General features: G+C 39.4%; 4 protein-coding genes across 5 annotated transcripts; 2 read left to right on the top strand and 2 right to left on the bottom strand.

The window, feature by feature from the left end:
• Window positions 1–356: 356 nt before the first annotated feature.
• Window positions 357–2296, bottom strand: si:ch1073-44g3.1 (uncharacterized protein LOC797133 homolog). 2 transcript variants are annotated; one of them, XM_020646496.3, is made up of 2 exons: window positions 2049–2296; window positions 357–1779 (listed from the first exon to the last, which is right to left on the bottom strand). In XM_020646496.3, the coding sequence occupies exon 2, from the start codon at window positions 1774–1776 to the stop codon at window positions 1108–1110; it is 669 nt and encodes a 222-aa protein (XP_020502152.1). In that variant the 5' UTR covers window positions 1777–1779; window positions 2049–2296; the 3' UTR covers window positions 357–1107. The 2 variants fall into 2 exon arrangements, with proteins under 2 accessions (XP_020502152.1, XP_065815011.1); XM_065958939.1 differs by lacking the exon at window positions 2049–2296 and adding an exon at window positions 1874–2024.
• A 287-nt stretch (window positions 2297–2583) lies between these two features.
• atp5po (ATP synthase peripheral stalk subunit OSCP) lies at window positions 2584–5559 on the bottom strand. The gene is made up of 7 exons (XM_020646495.3): window positions 5453–5559; window positions 5122–5172; window positions 4881–4991; window positions 4478–4607; window positions 3230–3342; window positions 2973–3059; window positions 2584–2854 (listed from the first exon to the last, which is right to left on the bottom strand). The coding sequence occupies exons 1-7, from the start codon at window positions 5477–5479 to the stop codon at window positions 2744–2746; spliced, it is 630 nt and encodes a 209-aa protein (XP_020502151.1). The 5' UTR covers window positions 5480–5559; the 3' UTR covers window positions 2584–2743.
• A 2594-nt stretch (window positions 5560–8153) lies between these two features.
• On the top strand, window positions 8154–11642 carry LOC109993517 (serine/threonine-protein phosphatase 2A catalytic subunit alpha isoform). The gene is made up of 7 exons (XM_020646497.3): window positions 8154–8498; window positions 8964–9173; window positions 9284–9457; window positions 9721–9810; window positions 10323–10484; window positions 10691–10809; window positions 10901–11642. The coding sequence occupies exons 1-7, from the start codon at window positions 8397–8399 to the stop codon at window positions 10971–10973; spliced, it is 930 nt and encodes a 309-aa protein (XP_020502153.1). The 5' UTR covers window positions 8154–8396; the 3' UTR covers window positions 10974–11642.
• A 634-nt stretch (window positions 11643–12276) lies between these two features.
• Window positions 12277–18672, top strand: sfxn1 (sideroflexin 1). The gene is made up of 11 exons (XM_065958938.1): window positions 12277–12424; window positions 14167–14336; window positions 14449–14619; window positions 15165–15263; window positions 15372–15447; window positions 15733–15818; window positions 15981–16108; window positions 16279–16328; window positions 16585–16634; window positions 18214–18261; window positions 18435–18672. The coding sequence occupies exons 2-11, from the start codon at window positions 14173–14175 to the stop codon at window positions 18529–18531; spliced, it is 969 nt and encodes a 322-aa protein (XP_065815010.1). The 5' UTR covers window positions 12277–12424; window positions 14167–14172; the 3' UTR covers window positions 18532–18672.
• Window positions 18673–20528: the final 1856 nt, after the last annotated feature.

Here is a 20528-nt window from a genome sequence, read left to right as displayed (position 1 = left end):
GTGCGGGTCTTTTTTATGGCCCACATAACGTCAGGGTTGTTCGCACAGCTCTCTTAATATCTCTAACCTTTATGGTGAATGATCCGGAAGAAACACCAGATAGATTTCACAAAACGTATTCACACCCCTTTATGGACCAGATGTGCAGCGTTTACGTTAAAACATGACCCTAAGTGAAGGATTTTTAACCAATCCTTCGACTCACTGTGTGGGGATAGTCCTAAAAAAGGCCAACGCTGCGTTATTTTATTTTACAAGGGGTAAATAAAGTCAGTTTTACATATTTTTTCATTATCTTACGAGCCCTCTAGTGTCGGAACAAAGAATAACATGGTTTCGATTTGGCACGAAAATAGTTAAGTGGAAAAGACTTTTATTTTGGTTTCACATACAGCACATAAGCATTTGTTAAATATTTCACAAAACTTTTTTCTGTTTTTCAAGTCATTTTTTTTTTTTTCAGATGAACATCATAGCAACATACATGTACACTTGGAAATGTTTATCAAGTGAGTTTGGGAAGAAAACACAGCTATCGTTAGAAAACATAATAAAAACTGTACTCACAAAGTGCAAAAGAACAATTTCTTTATATAATGCATTGATTTTTACCAGCTCAATTTAACATGTATCACAGTCTTCCTATTTTGGGCAAGACGTGGGATAACATCACAAAGTAAAACACATAGTGGACTGGACAACACAGATAGGACAATTACATATCCACAAAGTCATTATGTTCCAGAAAAAAAAGCTGAATTGGTTTGCTGCTTGTACTAAAATGTAACTTTCAATGATGTAGAAAATGTCACAAGAAACCGACCACATAAATATCAAAGTGTAGTGTGAGAACATGTCAAAACTAAAAGGAAGAAATGTAAGAGGGGAAACTCTCTGAGGTTTGAAACAGCTAAATACATTTGTTGCAGATAGTGATCGGTGTAATTCATTTATATGCATGCATTTCAGTTATTATAGGGTGAGGACAATGTCAAACAATGTACATTGGAAATTCAATCAGAGCCATCTTTAGAGACTCAAAGTTCTTTTCCAGGTGTTTCAGAGAAACTTTTCCTTTCCCTGCCCATGCACCCAAATGTTTCCCAGCTATTCACTGGCTTCATCTACTTTACCACTGGGCTCACAGAGGGGTCTTTTCTCCATCATGTTGTATGGAAAAGACGGAACATCACAACTAGTGAAGTCCAGTTTCTTGGGGACACTGCAGTTGCTAAAGTCAAGTTTCTTGGCGCTGTCACAGTCAAACTCAAGCTTCTTGAGCCGAGCTAGACTTTTGATGCTGCCGGGGGGCCTGCCGGGGCTGACCTTGTATCCTGCTGCTTTGGTTGTACCAAGGGGTCTCCCAGGGCTGGTTTTAAACCCGGCTGCTCTAGTTGTCCCAAGTGGCCGTCCAGTACTTGTGCGGTAACCAGCTGACTTTGTGGTTCCTGATGGCCTCCCTCTCCGCCCTGATTTCACCATGCCCTTCTTCTTCTTAGAGCCATCTGGTCCTGCATCCTCGCCGTCCCCGATCCTCACCGTCTGGATCTCGAAGTCCGCCTGGTTGTCTTGCATTTGACATGCCATGGCCTTGTGCATGCCCTGTGGTAAAGGGGCTAGGCCTGCAAGGGACAGCTGCAGACCATGGGCTGTGGCAGAGGGGTAGAATTTGTTGGATTGAGTGCTGCATAAATCAAAGTGGCTGGCTGGATGACAGTCCTCTGCCAGCCCACTCATACAATAGTCACTGCTGCTGCTGGTCACTTGATGCATCATTTTCTGTAGGAGTTCAGAGAAGTGCAGTGATTAGAAAGGAGGGCCGCACAAGCACCCTGACAAACACAATACCAAAGAAGCATTTCGAGATGCTCACTTTTGCTGGAGCAGGCAGGCCTTTCAGCGTTACACATGTGATGTCAAGACAAAGCGAGCTGAACTGCAGCTTTCAGCTTTCAAAATAGAACTTACGGCATGCACGGAAAAACATGTTACTGGTTTTTTCCTGAAATACTCAGCTATTTGAATTACGTAAAGTGAAATCATCGTACCTCATTTGTTGGTGGATGGTTGACAAGAAAGGGTTAATTTGGAATCGGATACATTTTCTTTCTGTGGCAGCCCCATCATGATTGGAAAAGCGCTGCACAAACTACGCCCGGACGTCCATTCTTTTGTCTACAAGCGGAGCTGATATTTCTGCTGTCTATTTCATCCTCATCTAATCCTAGAGGTAGAGGTTAAGATGAGAGAGGCAGCCATTTTCGCCTGGAAAAAATAATAAAATAAAACAGGATGCGTGATCCGCGCATGCGCACAATCGACTTCAGGAAACCCAGGAGACAATGATGGTTGGATTCATGGATTCTGCCAAAATAAGACTACATTATAACCAGTGTAATAGCAATTTGGACTCCGATGTTTATTTAAAATATTTCAAACGCCAATCCAGGAACAATATATACGATGACAATGCGTATTTTAAATTAATTTGGCTGCTTACTAAAACATGTTTACATCATCACTGGTCACGAAACTGCCAATTAGGTAACACGGTAAAAACAAAGATTAATGACAACACCAGACCATTTTTTATATTTTATTAATGTGTTTTATTAACATCCACATGAACTTAAGCACAGACACTGGATCAATGGAGCAACTGCAGTGCTAGAGCAGGTAGCAATATACATTTATCAGCATTTCCCCCAATGGTCGTTTCCAATCATATATCAGTCCACAGGACTTAGGTTTCCTTGATGAGCTTGGTCAGCTTGTGAATCTTTGTTTTGGTGGACATGTCCACATACTTGTCTCCGATACTGACGATCATGCCACCCAGGATTGAAGGATCCGACTAGGAGAAAAATTAAATTTAAATTCACGTTTGTAAATAGACAGTTATAACATCTGCTCAATTTTTTATTTTTTTATTTTTTATTTGAATGTTCCTTGGAGTTGCACTGACATCATACCTTTGTTTCAAGTTTGATAGATTCACCCTTCTGAAGAAAGCCGTTGAGAGCTAATTTCAGCTCGGAAAGACTGGCTGCATCTAAAGGCTGAAATGGATAAGTACATATATTGGTTGATCCCAATAAAAATAATAGAATCCATCATTTATAAGTGAATGACACATAATATAATGATGTTAATTGAGGCAAAAAAAGAGTTGTTGTAGATTGAACAAGGATTTGCATGCACATTTAATGTTTGTTCATCAATTTCATACCTGAGCAGTAGTAACGGAGCAGATGACCTCTCCACGGTGTGCGCCCATCATCTTTCCGAAAGCACTGATAACACTCCCAGTTAAGGGAAGACGACCATTTTCAGCCAGAACGTCTACCAAACAATAAAACAAGGTATGTTACAGCGTGACGCACCACTTTGTCTCCCTGCGGTACAAATAAACAGCCCTCAGTTTAGAAAATGTTGTGGTGAACAATAGAACAGTGTAAAGAATCCATATTTTATCACATCAGTTTAAGTTAAGTAATGGGTTGTTTGTGATTCCATCAAACATATTTTCATTTCAATGTCATGTTCAAAAACATACACATTTAAGTTGATTTATCCAATGGCTAATTAGAGCAATACTGCTCTCCAATGAAGCATGGAGCCTACAAATGTGAATTAGAATTACCAGCATTATTATTCATGTTTAAGAATTGTTTTATTATTTTGGGGACTTTTATGCCTTTATTGTAGAGACAGGACAGAGGATAGAGTCGGAAATTGGGATTGAGAGAGAGTGGGGAATGACATGCGGGAAAGCAGACACAGGCCAAATTAAAACCTAGGCCGCCTGCTTCAAGGACTATGTTGTCTATGTACGTGGATCATGCAAACAAAAAACCACGAGGCACTTTTTTTAGATATATTAACTCCTGCTAAACTAAATCCTTGCACATTTACTATCCTAACACTCAACCGAATGGATTGTAGGTCTGACAATCCTAAGCCCAATGTGACCTCCAAAAGTCCTCCAGAGGTCACAGAACCCAGGCCAAATTCATTCAAAAAAAAAAAAATGAGACCATTGACACCACAAAATAGCCATTCTACCCACACCAGTCTTACCCTTCAACTTGGTACAAACCACAATAAATATATATGTGTGAGTCAAGGGCACCAAACTTGTATCATTTGGTAGTTATGATGTAAGTGCACATTGCCTCTGAGATTCAACAACACTGAAAATGGTTTGCTAGATTTTGGTTTCTGTGAGCCAACTACAGAAAGTAACTGCATTAAAAAAAACATATGATTTTGGATGAAAATAATTTAGTGAAAAATGCTTTGATTGACCGCTACACATAAACCAAACAAGCTGAAACTGATGTCTGATGTCTTAATACTTAACACTTAAACAGTCTACACTCAAGGCTATTATCTACATAATGCAAAGCTAAGGGAGGGGGGGGGAAAAACCAAAAGTGGGTATAGGGCCACCATGCCAGGGTCAGTGATCACTTACTGATGAAGTTGATGATGATGGGTGAAACCTTAGCCTTTGTAAGAGCATCTCCAAAGACCTTCAGCTTGAGGCTGCGCTTTACATGAGGATTCATTACAATGCTCGAAAGCTTGGGGTCTTTGATCAAGGCCTAAAGAAGAAATGAAACACAGTTAAAGTCAACTGAAAACATGTACTAGAATACAGCTGGTTCGAAGGGGCTTGCATTAAATAATTATCATGAAACTTATTAGTCAGATAAACACATCTGATTAAGATCTTTAAATTGTAATTTACCTACATTTAAAAATAAAAAATAAAAATAAAAATTAAAAGTATGGGTAAACTGTTGAGGAAAACACTACTTTCATCACCCATTGAGTTTCACATCATAACACGAGTTCAATGTGTTATTTTGACTTACAGAGACATTTCCCAGCTCCTGCTCCACTTGGTCCAGTTTCTTCTGCTTACTGGCAGCTGAGAAGAGAGCGGTGGCATAGCGGCCCTCAACTCCATACACCTGGATGGGGGGCTAGAGGGAGATATATGATCAGATATACAGATCAGATTAACCAAACTACAGGGACATATTACTCCACATAGCCGACTATCTGCAGTCTTGAATAATCGGTTAAGCTTCATGCAGTCTAAACTTGATTTACCTTGATCAGTTTTGCAACAGGTCTGGCCACAGACGAGCTGAACTGACGGACCTGGAAAACAGAAAATGCATCATATCAGCAAAGAGAAAACACGAGTTTAGCTGATCAACTTCAGGCACGCTCTGTACCATTTACGTTAAAGACAGCTAGCGTGTAAGCTAACGTTAGCAGTCATTCAAGTGCAAATCCTCGTGTGTATTTGTTTGACATTCAATACTACCCCCTAGTCTCCAGGGCAAATATACTACTTAAGACATGTTTTTGTAATGTAAAGAATTGGTTCAAAGTATGAATACATGATCAAAATGACAAAAATCATTGAATGTCGTACCTGCTGTCCTAGCATGAGTGCTGCCATTTTCTCCTACAGCTGTCCAGAGTAGAACAATCGACTGCGCATGTGCATTTGAGAGGGAAGCGTCTAGCGAGCTCTCTCTTCCTGTGGGTAATGTAGTCTTTTAGGTCTGGCGCGTTCCGACCTAAAATTTAGCCTATTTATGGTTCTGAGTGACATAGTTAGGAAATAAGGCTATCAAATGGACAACTACAAAATCTGTACGATGATTCTGTTGATTGAAAATGTAATCTTCTTGTTACCATCAATGTTCAGGCGCATTTTACCTATTACCTACAAGTTGTAGTTCATTTGGTATCTATGTAGGCCCACAGTCTAAAGTATATCCATAAAAGAAGGCAAATTCCTTTAAAAAAAAAATAATAATAATAATAATTGATTTAATTAGTAACTTAATAACCAGATGATTAAAAAAAAGAATGACCCTTCAGCCACAACAGACTCCTGAGGTTTTGTGTAGCTCACTTGCCAGTTAGGCCTTTAAGAGTTGGTATAAATGTCATTTACTGTTTTTTTTGTAGGGCTACAATAGGCTACTTGCTAAACTGATATTAAAGAGACTGGTGTTGTTTGATATTATATTTAGTTAGCTCTGTCAAAATTACAGGCTGGTTTTATGATAAAAATATATGAAATTAATCTTGACAGCAGTTTTACAGTTAGCCGAGTTTGTTCATGTGAGCTTACAAACAACAGTTCTGGGCTCAATTATTAGGCTACAAAGTTTTTTTCTATGAGCAGTGAAATGTTAACCTATGGTCTAAACTCTAAACCCCCTGCAAATTTCATTTCAGCTGTTGGTCCTGACTGTTCCTGGTTCTGCCAGTAGAGGGCAGTGGCCTACAACAAGCAAATACGAAAGAGACGCAACTCCCCTTCTGTGGAGAGGAATTCAACTTTTAGCCCTCAAAATTATTACAAGTTAGTATCCCCAAATAATTAAGACTTCTCAAAAATGAGAACTTATTTCAAAATAATTTTTTCTTATCTCTTCTAATTAATATTTTACAAAATAAGCTACTATCTCAAAATAGTGGACATTTATTATAGTGGACAAATATTGAGATTTCCCAAAATAATTGTTCAGTAGGCTTAAAATTGCGAGTCAATATCTCAAATTAGAGGCTTATTGCCTCAAGAAAATATTTAAAGATACAATTTAAATCTAAGTGGTCAAAAGCTATGATTAGTTAAATCATTTCATGTCACTACCATTCTATAAAGTTGTGTATCTTCACTATTAAATGGTAAAGTAAAAGCCCATCCTTCTGTTCTGTATGAGTTTGTGCATGTCACAAGGGTTCCTGGTGGTGTTGGGTCTTTGTTGAATATGATCTAGACCTTTTGTACTTGACTTTATTTTGCAACATACTTTTTATTTTTTACATTTGAATTGAACATTCAAATAACACTAAAATAATCCTATACTCTCTCCTCAAACCAGCTTTTCCAGCAAATATTGATCAACAATTAGCCAATATTTAGAGACCCTCCCACCAACCCCCAATACGATATACCAGCTACAATTCGACTATTTATTGACAATCTAAATGCTTTTTTGTGGCAGTCTAGAGGTTCATTTTGATAAATTATAATGCAAATAATTAAATGTTACAACCCTAAATTCAAAAAAGTGTGGGATGTTGTGTAGAAGGTAAATAAAACACAATGTGATGATTAACAAAACATTGAAACCCCATATTTGATTTAAAATAGCTAAAAGACGACATGACAAATGCTGAAACAGAAATGCTATTGTTTTTGGAAAAATATGTCCGCAGATGAGAACCAGATCCAGAAACGCTGCCTTTTCTGGGTCCTGGCTCATGTTTGGACTGAGTGGAAGTGGAAACTGTCCTGAGTCAGATTTTGACTTTCTGTTTGGAAATCCTGTCCGCCCTGTTCTCTGGGCTAAAGAGGAGAGGGACCATCCAGCTTGTTAAAATATAGTTCAAAATCCAGCGTCTATGATGGTATATGGTGTAGTACTGCACATGGCATGGCTTACCTGTGCATTTTTTAGGTCACCGATGCTGAACGTTATACAGATTTTCGAGCAACATATGCTGCCAAATCGACAACTTATTTTTCAAGGAAGGCCTTGCTTATTTCAACAAGACAATGCCTTACCACATTTTGCATACTCTGTATTAAAGATTCTGGGTGAACATAAAGACATAGTAGGCTAAAATCCTACTTTGAACAGGGATTGTAAGAGATTCCACTTTTTAAATGACAGATATATCTTTCCTCAGTTTCCAAAAAAAGCAAAAAAGTGATGCAACTGAGTAATAAATATGACACTGTACCAACTATTTTGAAATGTATTGCTATAGCATTAAATTATTATTGTTTTCATTTTAATTAAAATAGTGGGTTTAAATGTTTTTCAAATCATTTTATTTGACATTACACAACCTTGGGGATGTATGAAGATGTTAATAATTAGGCTATTATAATTTATTATTATTCATCTTTATGTAGAAAAGTTGTTCTTGTAAGACGAATGTTGTTAGTTTTCCACCTGAAGGGCCCTTAAGGGGTGCAATGACGTAAATAAGATGTGTTGCTCTTGCCTGACAGTCTTGGGGGGGGGGGGGGGTCTGTTTTATTTTCTAAAAGCTCATTGTGTGATCTTGGGCGTAAGGAAGGGAAGTGTATCCTGTCTGTGCCATGTGAACTACAGGTTTTCGTCCCCACTAAACTGCAGGGACGCACGGCAATTGACGCATTCGTTTTCGCGTAGCACACACAAACACACACACACACACACACACGCGCACACATACATACGCAGCGAGTGACCAAGGAGCCTGCTAGGACGTAGCGCTGCCGGACCATCAAAACGAACAGAACAGCGAGAGGTTTTCCCGACGGACTGTAAAAGCTGCTCGGCTCATTAGCTGACGGCAAACCAGGCATGGACGACAAGTCATTCACGAAGGAGTTGGACGGATGGATTGAACAACTGAATGAGTGCAAACAGCTATCAGAGAACCAGGTTAAAGTCCTGTGTGAAAAGGTATGGTTTGCGCAGGAAGGCGGCGCAGCTATCAGTCATTAGCTTTTCCCTCACGGTAGCGGACTTGTTCGCTGTTACAGCTCCTGAATCGTGTATAGAAGTATTTCCAGGTCTGTCGTCGGCTAATGCATGTGGCGTAGTGTTGGAGCACACCATTTGGCTGTAGCTGCCTGCAGTGTATTTTTTTTTTTTAAGGGACACCACTCGCCAAGAAGATGGAGGGACATGCCTGCAAATATGTTTTCCATAGCTACGCCCACTCCTGGTGCCTCTTCACTGGAGTGCACTGACACAAACTTCATATTACATGTCGTAGCCTTCACTGCTGAAATAGGATGTATATTCAGCTTTTCAATGCTTTAATGGGTTTTGACAAAAAAAACAACAACAATGCCATTTTGTATTCCTTAATAGCACCATACTCTGTGTTACATCTTAAGCATGATTTTTGTTCCTTCTTTCAAGGCTAAAGAGATCCTGACTAAGGAGTCAAATGTGCAGGAGGTGAGATGTCCTGTGACTGTGTGTGGAGATGTCCATGGTCAGTTTCATGACCTCATGGAGCTGTTTAAGATCGGGGGGAAGTCTCCAGACACTAACTACCTCTTTATGGGAGATTATGTTGACAGAGGATACTATTCTGTGGAGACTGTTACTCTATTGGTCTCTCTTAAGGTAAAATCTATATTTGTACATTATGTTGGATTGGAAACAAGCAGGGATAATATTTGGGAGTTATGAAATGATGATCTTACTAATCTTGTCAATTAATGCCTTTTATGTAGGTACGGTTCCGCGAAAGAATCACGATTCTCCGAGGGAACCACGAGAGCAGACAGATCACACAAGTTTACGGCTTCTACGACGAGTGCTTAAGGAAATATGGAAATGCCAATGTTTGGAAGTACTTCACAGATCTGTTTGATTATCTGCCCCTTACTGCGCTAGTAGATAACCAGGTGAGGTTGTGGGTGTGTGTGTGTTATGATGTGTGCATGGATAAAAAAAGACTAATTCACTGGGGCGCTTGGATGGCCTAGCTGTTATGTCACGCACCCCATGTGCAGAGGCTGTAGTCCTCTTTGCAGCAGGGCTCAGGTCTGGCTTCGGCCCTTTGTTGCGTGTCATCACACGCTCTCAGGGTTTCCTGTCCCTCTTCAGCTGCAAAAATTGCCCCCCCCAAAAAAAGACTAATTAATTTATGTTCTTTTACGCCTATAAGATTTTCTGCCTCCATGGAGGATTGTCCCCTTCAATAGACACACTGGAACACATCAGAGCGCTGGATCGCCTGCAGGAGGTTCCTCATGAGGTAAATTCTACCCTTAAAGGTCCCTTATATGATTTATTCCTCTGACTTATTTATCTTCAAACATTTATTTCAAGGAGTTGGACTGTGTATGTAGCTGCAAGAATGCAAACAACAACATTACTGTTGCAGTATTTACACATTTAACAAATCTATGTCTACAGTTTACTTCTTAAAAACTAGAAAAATAATCTTTAATAATCCAAAAAATTATAAATAATTGATGGTATGTTTGAAGGGAAAAAAATACAGCTAGAAGCCTTTCAGATATCATATTTGCTGTTTTTTTTTTTATATTCCTGTATGAAATTTGACTGAGCTTTGAGAAATTGTGATGGTCATTTCTTTTTTGATCAAGTGATAAAGAAGAAACTAGAATGTACACTGATCACTAATGTAAATAGTTTTCATTTGCTGCTTTAATAAGGTTGATGCCCACACACAACTGCAGTTTTATTTGATTATATTTAGCTTGTATAGTTGACAAAACACAAGTTGTTTTTCTCCCATTCCAGGGTCCAATGTGTGACTTGTTATGGTCGGACCCAGATGATCGTGGTGGCTGGGGTATCTCACCCCGTGGTGCTGGTTACACCTTCGGGCAGGACATTTCAGAGACTTTCAACCACGCAAATGGCCTGACTTTGGTTTCAAGAGCCCACCAGCTGGTGATGGAGGTACTTCTACTTTGTTTAGTTTCTTAAAGTAGTTTTACTTTTTGCTTAGAGAGACAATGCCTGTGCTGCTATGACATAACATGTTATCAATTTAAAAAATGTCTAGTTCTTGTTTATTGTAATACTATATCATTATTCCTCTAATATAAGCTCTAAAGGCATCCCAAATATAAAAAATGTAACATACAAGTACTCTCTTGATCTAGGGTTATAATTGGTGCCATGACCGCAATGTAGTGACCATCTTCAGTGCACCAAACTATTGTTATCGTTGTGGAAACCAGGCAGCGATCATGGAGCTTGATGACACATTGAAATACTCTTTGTAAGTAAATCATTTTGATTTCAATGTGCTGTTTGTTTGAACTTTTCTTAGTCTCAAAACGTGAGTTGAATTCTGTCTTTGCCTGTTTCAGCCTTCAGTTTGATCCTGCACCACGCAGAGGGGAGCCACATGTGACGCGGCGTACACCGGACTATTTCCTGTAAAGATCACTAGCGACATGAAAAGTGAAGCAGTCAAAACCCCATGGACCAAAAATAAAAGTGTGCCATAATCACAATGAAATGGAAACTAACACATCTAGCTAAAGAACACCATCCTTTCAACTTCTCTCTGTGCATGCTGTTTTTATTGCTATGAATTATTGCTACTATGAACAATACTGTCACATTACCTGCTGGTTTGTCAGGAAACATGAATGAACTAATGCTCAGATTAATGGCTAAATCTTTCTGTTAGAGTGTTGATGGTGACCAGTGTGTATCCATATACAGTATCTGTCTGCATCTTTCACTTGGCATGGCCTCAAATCAAAGGTTGCAGTAATTAAACGTGAACTGTTTTTATTTTTTTGTAACTGAAGCACAACTGTTTATTTTGTGTACTGAGGTGTTAGGGGTGGACTTCTGGTAATGAATCTGTTCTATTTGAACTTTTGTATTTCATTTTTATCACACAGCACTGAAAGACTATGTTCTTTTTTTATACCCTGTTATAGTAAAAGTAGCTCTCTTTCTGCTCTGCTGTCTCTCATGGGAGTAAATGTCATTCATTTAAATGGGCAATATTGGTATAAATTATGTCAGTTGTAGAAAACTTATTAACTTGCTGTTTTGCAGTCACAGCTATACAAAATAAAGACCAGTGCTTCGTCATTTATTTTTTCTAGGTGTATGGTTTGTGGCATTATTCCCTCTCACAAGCCACCACTAGATGGAATCAGAAGCTCAAAAAGACCCACTACCTGTCAATCTATACATGTGTGCAGAAAAATGGGTAATCTTATTGTTTTTATTTTCTTATACAGCCATTTGGTTTATTTTACATTTCAAACCTAAAAGGCATATCATTTTGCTTTATGCTGTGGTATGTTTTTGTGTTATGTTTTTCATATGCTTTTATATATTTATTTGGCATGAACCAAAGAATGCTTCTTTTAACTCTTAAGTGACACTATATCATCATCCCTTATAATATCAAGCAGGTGTACATAAAGTCGTGTGTGTGTGTGTAAATCCAAAGTTTTACCAGTTATTAATGATTTACTACCATTGAATCAACGTTACGAAAATGTCGGCGCACTGACGGATGTAATGCTCAGTTAATTGCTGAAAATAAAAGCTTCATTTGAAGTTCGGCATGAAATAAAACATAACTGGCAACTCACACGTTCACTCAGAAATATTTGTTGTTTTTTTTAAAGTAGAATTTATTTATTCAAATACCTTACTGTTCTCAAATGGTCATTTATTATCATGCATGCGTATTTTTTTCCCCCAGTGTTAGGTGCCGCTTTGAGGCAGGGCTTTTATTTTGTCGTCGTGGTTCCTGACACTGGGGGATGTGCCTATTTGTGCTGTGACGCTGCTGCATGTAAAATTAGCTGGCTGCAGCCTTTCAGGGACACCTCTTGCGGACCGCTGGAGCCCACAGTGCAGTAAGTAACCTGTCTGTATTTTTTCAAATGGATCCAGTAAGGAGTCGACTTATAAAAGAGCATCATGCACTTTGTGCCTGAGCTCCGGGGAAACTGTCATTAGACGGGTTGGCAGTCCGCTGGATGTGTGGATGTGGCAGGCTGATACTAGTTGAATCTGGAGCGCACAGCTGGACAATTATCGGGCTGGACAGATGCCATGCTTAATTAGTCGCTTTTAAATTGATGCTATTTCCTTTTTTTTCCCCCGCCGTTTGCTGAATGTGAAATCGCTTTGTGCAGATGCAGCAACACCTCCAGTCACAGTCCAGATTTGACTGGTCTACGGCGGGCTGAACAATTAACCGTATCCAGTCAGGGAGCCTGTTTATTTGCCCTGCGACCACAGAGCAGTGCAAAAAAAAAAAAAAAAAAAATGTTAAATACAAAAACAATCGTAGCTTAAATGTCTAGTATGACGTGCTTGACCAAGTAGGCTATTTTTGTATCACAAAAAAAAATGTAAGGAGATGTTGTGAATGCAGGTTAATGTGTAGCCACGCAGGCCTCCTTTGATTGGCTGAGAGTGAGGGCAGAAGCAGCTGAGGGTTTGTAGCTCGAAGGCCACGTTAGTCCAAAGTTCATTCCTCTGATATCACCTTTTATTGCTAATGAAGCCAATATTAATACCATTTAAAACAGGATGTGTCTATTAACCACTTTTTTAAAAACGTCCATTGAATTCAGTGTTTTATTGGATGAACTGAGAAAGGGAAGCTTTGTTGTCATCTCGTGAGAACCCTATGGAGTTTAAATTCAATTTAAAGAAACAGCACGCCTCCTGCACGCCTGCAAACAAGAGACTTCACTGTGTTCTTGTCAATTCAGCAGCCATCTTTGGTGCAATTTGAGGTGGAATTTCATCATGCTGCTACTGCAGGTCCTTGCACTGACTTGCTGCACTCCGGTGTCACCCTGTAGTTGATCTGGAACACAACACAAAGAAGAAGAAAAAAAACCGATCAGACTGGGGGGGTTACATGGACCAACACACAGGGGAGTGTTCTTTCAGTGCAGGTCACGCTTATCTTTTTTTAGTTGGGAAATCATAAATGCCCCCTATCTGTATTTTTTTTTATTCATAAACACTGACCAGCGGTGGTGACTATAGACCAACATGCTGCATAACTTGCTCAGTAAACTCTCTCACAATTTGTTGTTCATTGAAAGAAGTCAATGCTTAATTCAGCTATTCACAGACTCACGCAGGCGGCTTTGTCACTCCCCAAGAGCTGTTTTCAGCCATAGTTGGGGGGGGGGGGGGGTTGGTGTGCACTCGTATAGGGCTCTGCAATTTAGTGCTTCACAACCCTCCTGTCAGGTCAGCCATAACCATGGCAACAATATGCTGAATAAGCACCATGACAATCCAAACAGGGGCTTTTATTTTCACTAGTCCTCCTACATTGACTACTGTCTGCAGAAAAAAAAACAAGAAGTAGAGGCCTGTAACTCCAGGGGTGAGAGCTGGAGCCGTATCCTGCAAAAATAAACAGTCAATATCATCCTTATGTAACACAATCATTTTGAACGATTAACCCTCATTATTCATGTAGCCTACATGTTACAATACAGCGGCTTAAATTAAGCACTCCTGTGCCACTTATTTATTTATTTAAATGTTTTGAATCATTATTTCCTCTTAATTGTGTCACCGCCTCATATGATTATTGTAACACCTTTTTTTTTTTTTTTGTCTGCAGATAAACATGGCAGCAGAGCTCTCCACTTCCATTAACATCAAGGAGCCCCGGTGGGATCAGAGCACATTCGTAGGTCGGGCTAAACATTTCTTCACTGTCACTGACCCCAGGAACATCCTCCTCACCAATGAACAACTAGCTCATGCACACAAAGTCATCACTGAGTACAGGTAAATAAAGGTGCAGCTGCAGTAGCTGGAGCAATTTGCCAATAACAAGGATGTCAACTCAATGCTGTTACAAGATGAATTTGCTTTATATGTTACCTTCACTGTCGTCTAGGCAAGGTATAGTGTCTCCAGGACTGACAGAAGATGAGCTGTGGAGAGCCAAGTATGTTTTTGACTCTGCTTTCCATCCTGACACTGGGGAGAAGATGATCCTGATCGGCCGCATGTCGGCGCAGGTTCCCATGAACATGACCATCACTGGATGCATGATGACATTTTACAAGTAAGAAGCCATGAATGAATGTATAAAATGTAATTTTGTGTTAACTAATTTTCATTAGGTTGGTTATAGTTTCTGTTTTGGGGATGTTGTATTTTTAGGTGTTGATAATGTCATTTATAATTTTTTTGTTTTCATGTATATTAAGAGATCTGGATGATGTGAGTGATGACACCTATAGTTAATACAGTACATGCACCATTTTTCACCAGTGTGCGGATAAAGAGAGAGGCTGAGTGGGTTGCTGTATTTGTTCTTAATTGCTTTTTTTTTTTTTTTTTTTTTTTAGATTGCTGTCATTTTGCGTATCTTTTTGAATGTTATATTTAGTCAATCCAAATCTTATTAAAGTTGACAGCACATCAGGCAGTAAAAAACAAGGTCTGACCTCAGCCTTTCAGTGACAGTGTTATTACTGAAGTTCAAAATTGCCACAACAAAGACTACTTAAAGTACTAGAACTTAAAAACGTACATTTTCCAGTTTGATGAGTCTGTGGTCCCTTTTCTCTTTTTGTGCTAATGACTCCACTGTTTTCAATCCTGAAGGACAACTCCAGCTGTGTTGCTCTGGCAGTGGATCAATCAGTCTTTCAACGCAATAGTCAATTACACCAACAGGAGCGGTGATGCGCCGATCACAGTCAGGTAAGAGACACACATTTTTGCCACTGACATATACATCATATTAACCCTTTTTAAAGCAGTACCTCTTGTGATTTTTCGTGATGTAACCATTGACTCTCTTGTTTGCAGTCAGCTTGGCACAGCTTATGTGTCTGCTACCACAGGGGCAGTTGCCACCGCTCTAGGACTAAATGCACTAACAAAGGTATCAGTTCATGTAACCCCATTTTAGATATCATTTTAATGTATCCACCTCAACTACATGGGTGAAATTAGTCACTCACAAATAGTGTCTTTGTGATAGAAGAGCCTTGTTATTTACAGAGTCGTGCTCTGGTATCAGCATGTCGGCCCTCCTGCTTTTATAATGACACTGCATTGAGAAAACTACATGTACAACATGAGAAATATAACCTGTAATTAACCTCAGACCTGCACTAGTCTGATGAGTTAAATGAGTGTGCTCTTTATGCCTCCTCTCCTGCTGTAGCACATCTCCCCCCTGATTGGCCGGTTTGTTCCATTTGCTGCTGTAGCTGCTGCTAACTGTATCAACATCCCCCTGATGAGACAGAGGTAACCAAAGCACAGCATTGTTTTTAATCATGTCGACAACTGCAACGTATAATGACTGTGACCTTGAGGCAGCACAACATAAACTGACATTAAAGGCCCATTCCTTTTTATGGGTTTAACAAACGGTCAGTTAATTTGATTTTCATCGCTCCTTGCCTTCAGGGAACTTCAACACGGCATTCCCATCACAGATGAGAACGACAACAGGATAGGAGAGTCAACGAAAGCTGCGCAGCAGGCTATCTCTCAGGTCGTGGTCTCCAGAATCCTCATGGCTTCTCCAGGAATGGGTATGATTATCTATGGATTTTCAGTCCTTGATGTGTGGTCTGTTAACCCCTTTAGTATCCCCATGGCATTGTTTAAGTTAAAGGAAAAACATGAAATGAAGTTTGGATATTTTGGTTCAGTATTTTGTGAAAATACTTTGTGCATTGATATTTGCTGTGTGTCTTCTCAGCTATCCCCCCGTTTTTAATGAACCATTTGGAGAAGAAGGCCTTCCTGAAGGTAGGCTTTTTATTTTTATTTTAGTTGCATCAGCTGTTACACTACAGAGGGCTTCAGGATTTTTTTTTTTATAATACAACAAATGTCAAAGTTAAATTATCAGAACTAGATGTTCCACACTGTGACACTACTCAGTTTTCTTTGAATATTCACACATCACATTAGAGAAAAGCAGCTCAGACATGAGGCCACTCTAGCGAGGGGATTCAGCTCTGCTTTTGTGTCTCTCATTCGTGTTTTTGCCTGGTCTTTTCAGAAGTTCCCATGGATGAGTGCACCTATTCAAGTCGGCCTGGTGGGATTCTGGTGAGTCGTCACAGATGCTCCACCTGATAAGCAGCCATGTGAAATACCTTTTGAAATTTCAACCTAATTACCTTAAAACGAGGAAACAAAATGTCACTTAGTACTTATCTGAAGAATGTGCTTGGAGATTTGTTAGTTTCCTAGAAAATGTTAAAACACCTAATTCACTATAATTTGGTATTAGGCTTGGTGTGAGTTCTGTGTCCCAGTGAGTTGATTCGACAGTAAACTTATCGAAGTAGTCAGAAGAGTTTCTACTTGATAATTCAGACCCTGTCCTGTCTTTCTCTGCCAAATGATCCACAATCCTGTCATGTGTGTTGCTGATGTCATCTGGCATCCTACGACCTCAGAACGGCCAATGAAAATCATGTGAAACATTCCTTTAGCTCAGCTTTAATGATATCAGGCCCCCCCCACACACACACACACACGTACACACACACACAAACAAGGGTCACAAGATAATGATTCTGTTGTTGAGGTCTGGTGATAAGACATTTTTGAGTATTGCAATACTGAGGTATCTGAGTGTAAAGAGCAAACCAATGATTCAGATCCTGGTATGATCTGTATCAGTATGATGGAGTTTATCAGTTGTGAAGTTTTCAATTCACTGATTCATAAAAGCAGATAATCAGGGCATGTAGCAGAGCTTTATGGACGGCACAGTTTGTTTTAATGTCTCTCAGAACTGAAAATTCAGGCGTTCTTGAACTCCGCGTTCATAAACTCCTGAATAATTTGTGCTGTACATGTCGCAGGGCATCACAGATGAGCACACTGTAACATATAATAGAGCCCGACCGATTTATCACCCAGCCGATAATATCGCCCGATATTAGCACATCCACTGATTATTGGTGTCGGCTAACTTTAATGCTAATATGCATTGATATTCCTAGATTTATTCACCAGTCAAATAGCATTTCATTTGAGTATCATTGTGTTACACTAGCAGTTCTCTTTCTTGCTGTCACCAGCAGAGTGTGCTATATGGATTACAACCAGCATTATCAAACTCCAGAGTGTCAAGCGGTGATGCACGTACATGTGCAGTTACTTTCCAGTTGAGTGATCATCTGCTCTACATTATTCTGTGTATCTTTTCCTCAATTGTTTGGAAACGGCATTTGAGAAATCCATGCAATAAATGTGTATATCTAGATCTATCTCTCTGTACATATGGAACATAGATCAAAGAAAGATATTGGCTGATTTGTCTGTATCAGATTTTTTTCTCCCCCCAGTTTCGATATTGATATCGGCCCCAAAAATCTCATATCAGTCGGGCCCTTACATATAATAAATGTCTCTTTTTAAGGTTAGTTGTTTAAGAAAGCAGCTTTTTTTACAACATTTGTTTTCTTATATGGCTGCAAAACGGTCTCAGAAAATCCCACTTCTGTCGGGCTGAACATGAAACTGTTCACTTCCTTTTGTCTACATAACTTAAATTACACTCACTCCTGTCTTCTAGGTATCCATAGTTGTATTCAGTCAATCACATGATGTCAGAACAGGAAACTCTGGGATGTGTGCTTGTTTATTTTTTTACAGATGATTGTTTCTTTTTCAGCCTGGTGTTTGCCACTCCACTCTGCTGTGCACTTTTCCCTCAGAAGAGGTGAGTCCAACATTAAAACTTGACTCTGAAATAAACGCAGCCAGCGTGTTGTAGCCACTGACCTTAGCCTTCTTTCTCATTGAACATGTTAGGAGATTCCTGCCTGTTGCATAATATGCCCATAGTATATGTGTTTGACCCATTAACCCGTGCTTTTCCTCTGCCGGCTCCAGCTCTATGTCAGTCAGTCGCTTGGAGCCGGAGCTGCAGGAGAAGATCCGGGCCAACCATCCCGGAGTGGAGAGGGTCTACTTCAACAAAGGGCTATGAGAGTGTGGCCCCCCTCATCCAAACACTGCCATAACACAGCTGCAGGCTCAGTCGTCTCTCTGCCAGCCCTCCTCATTCAGTGTGCCAAAGTTAAGTTTGTGTCTTCTCATTTCTACCATTCAGATGGATATCTGAGGACGCCCTCTCTCACTTTCTCTGTTCTGTAATGACATGTTTGCTTTTGTCAGTGTGATGGTTGATTTAATTGTAACTACTTGAGCAGATATTCTACAACTGGGCCAGAGGAAAAGTGGGATCCATTGTATTGGCCCATCTAAGGTTCTTTTAAGTAGACTTACTTTGTGCAGTATTTTTTTTAAGTTGGTGACTTGTCTTTGTGTGGCGCTGCCAAACCGTTTTTATTCTCTCCTACCTGAGGTTGGCAGATCATTTACTACCTACTTTGTAATTCATCATAATTAGAACATTGGATACTCAAAGACCTCTGCACATCATGCATTTGCCAATTCTGTCCTAACATCATTTCTTTAGAACTCATTGACTTTTAAACCTCTGATAGGTTACAGTGTTATTTCAATGAAAAGCTTTTAAACTTATTTTGATTCAGTTGATTTTTGCCAAATAAGGGACCTTTAGTGAGCTATGAAGCGTTTTGATGTTTATTGAACCTGAAAACCGTTCTCCAGGGATCCACCCTAAAAAATGTGATTCTATGGTGTTGGCAGCCATTAACGGGCCAACCCGGTGCTATTAGATGTCTTAATTATCAGTGTTTAAACTTATATTTATTCTGCTTGCCAAACACGCATGAACAAACCACTCCTCATACACACGTCGTGGTATTTAACCCATTACAGGAAACACAATTGTACTGTATATTTAATTGCACCCAGGCTTTCTCACACACATGAGAAATCAGGATAATAATGATTAAATAGAGTGTGGCTCTAATGTACCTTTTTCGTAATCTTCAGTGGTAAACCCAGGATTTTTGGATCACAGTATTTGATACCGCCAACATCCAATAACTCATTCATGCCTTACACAAACTTGTATGGTTTTAACCTTCTGTACCAGAACGTAGCATCCTAAGAGGTTCAATTATTTCCACACAAAGTGGAAAGTCTCAGAGTAAGACGCTGTTTTACCAGGATGTTTTTGAAGTATTATTGTACATTTGTACACATTTGAAGTCTGTGTTGTTCAGAGTCTTGAGGAAAAATGTGACAAAGCAAAGATGATATGCACAACTGACAAACGCATGCTTTGGTAATAACCTTTTCAACTCTAACCTGTTCTGTAGGACCTCAATAACCACACATTAAGGTCACCCGATCACAGCACAGAAATGCTATCACCTAAGCCTGGTGGGTTTGATGAGGGTTATTAACAATCTCCTGCTTAGGGTTCTGTTATATTTTTGCTTTTATAAGGCACACGTAAACCTCAGTTATTATCTGCAGTTACATCACAGCTCTCTGGTATTGCGCTGATAAAACAGGTGCAGTCTGATGTCGTAACTTTTCTTCTGTTCCTCCCATGCACTGTTCACTATTCAGTAGAATATCTGTGTCTGATATGCTTGAACACAGTTTGGGTAAACTGTGGACTTGATACCAGATGGCTCTCATCCAAAAGGTTGCTATGTTTTATCTGCTGTTGTAAAAGGTTTTTCACATGCATACCTTATATACAGACTGTATTTGAAGACAGCTCATATCAGAGATATAGTACAGCCATGTGCATGATTTATCATTGGACATATTCCAAATCAGGGAAAAGATGGACTTGAATCAACAAAGATCCCTTACGATAGAAATTAAATGTTTGACCAACTTCTGAATCTTTAAAATGGATCTATAATGATGAACTGTGTTGAAATCTTTTGGTCCAATGAATGCAAATGTCGACATTTCAAAGTTGAAAACCTAATTATTATGCTTGTGAACATTGACTTGATTTCATCGCATCTTTTTCTCATCATGTCGTGTAATTTCTGTAAGGTGTTAAATGTTTAATATACTGTAAATCTACTT

Source organism: Labrus bergylta, chromosome 9, assembly GCF_963930695.1.
Source record: "Labrus bergylta chromosome 9, fLabBer1.1, whole genome shotgun sequence".
In the NCBI taxonomy this organism is placed as follows: domain Eukaryota; kingdom Metazoa; phylum Chordata; class Actinopteri; order Labriformes; family Labridae; genus Labrus; species Labrus bergylta.
Note: the sequence above shows the minus strand (reverse complement) of the source record. Positions and strands in the feature narration are given on the sequence as shown.

Bases quoted from the DNA above. Each gene is read 5' to 3' on its own strand.
- atp5po (XM_020646495.3), bottom strand. From the start codon at position 5,479: ATGGCAGCACTCATGCTAGGACAGCAG. The intron at 5,173-5,452 runs GTACGACATTCA...TCTGTTTTCCAG, and splicing joins CACTCATGCTAGGACAGCAG to GTCCGTCAGTTCAGCTCGTC. The intron at 3,060-3,229 runs GTATGAAATTGA...TATCCATTTCAG, and splicing joins GCTCCGTTACTACTGCTCAG to CCTTTAGATGCAGCCAGTCT.
- LOC109993517 (XM_020646497.3), top strand. From the start codon at position 8,397: ATGGACGACAAGTCATTCACGAAGGAGTTGGACGGATGGATTGAACAA. The intron at 9,458-9,720 runs GTGAGGTTGTGG...TACGCCTATAAG, and splicing joins CTGCGCTAGTAGATAACCAG to ATTTTCTGCCTCCATGGAGG. The intron at 10,810-10,900 runs GTAAGTAAATCA...TGCCTGTTTCAG, and splicing joins GACACATTGAAATACTCTTT to CCTTCAGTTTGATCCTGCAC.
- si:ch1073-44g3.1 (XM_020646496.3), bottom strand. From the start codon at position 1,776: ATGATGCATCAAGTGACCAGCAGCAGCAGTGACTATTGTATGAGTGGG.
- sfxn1 (XM_065958938.1), top strand. From the start codon at position 14,173: ATGGCAGCAGAGCTCTCCACTTCCATTAACATCAAGGAGCCCCGGTGG. The intron at 15,448-15,732 runs GTATCAGTTCAT...CTCCTGCTGTAG, and splicing joins GACTAAATGCACTAACAAAG to CACATCTCCCCCCTGATTGG. The intron at 16,109-16,278 runs GTATGATTATCT...GTGTCTTCTCAG, and splicing joins CATGGCTTCTCCAGGAATGG to CTATCCCCCCGTTTTTAATG.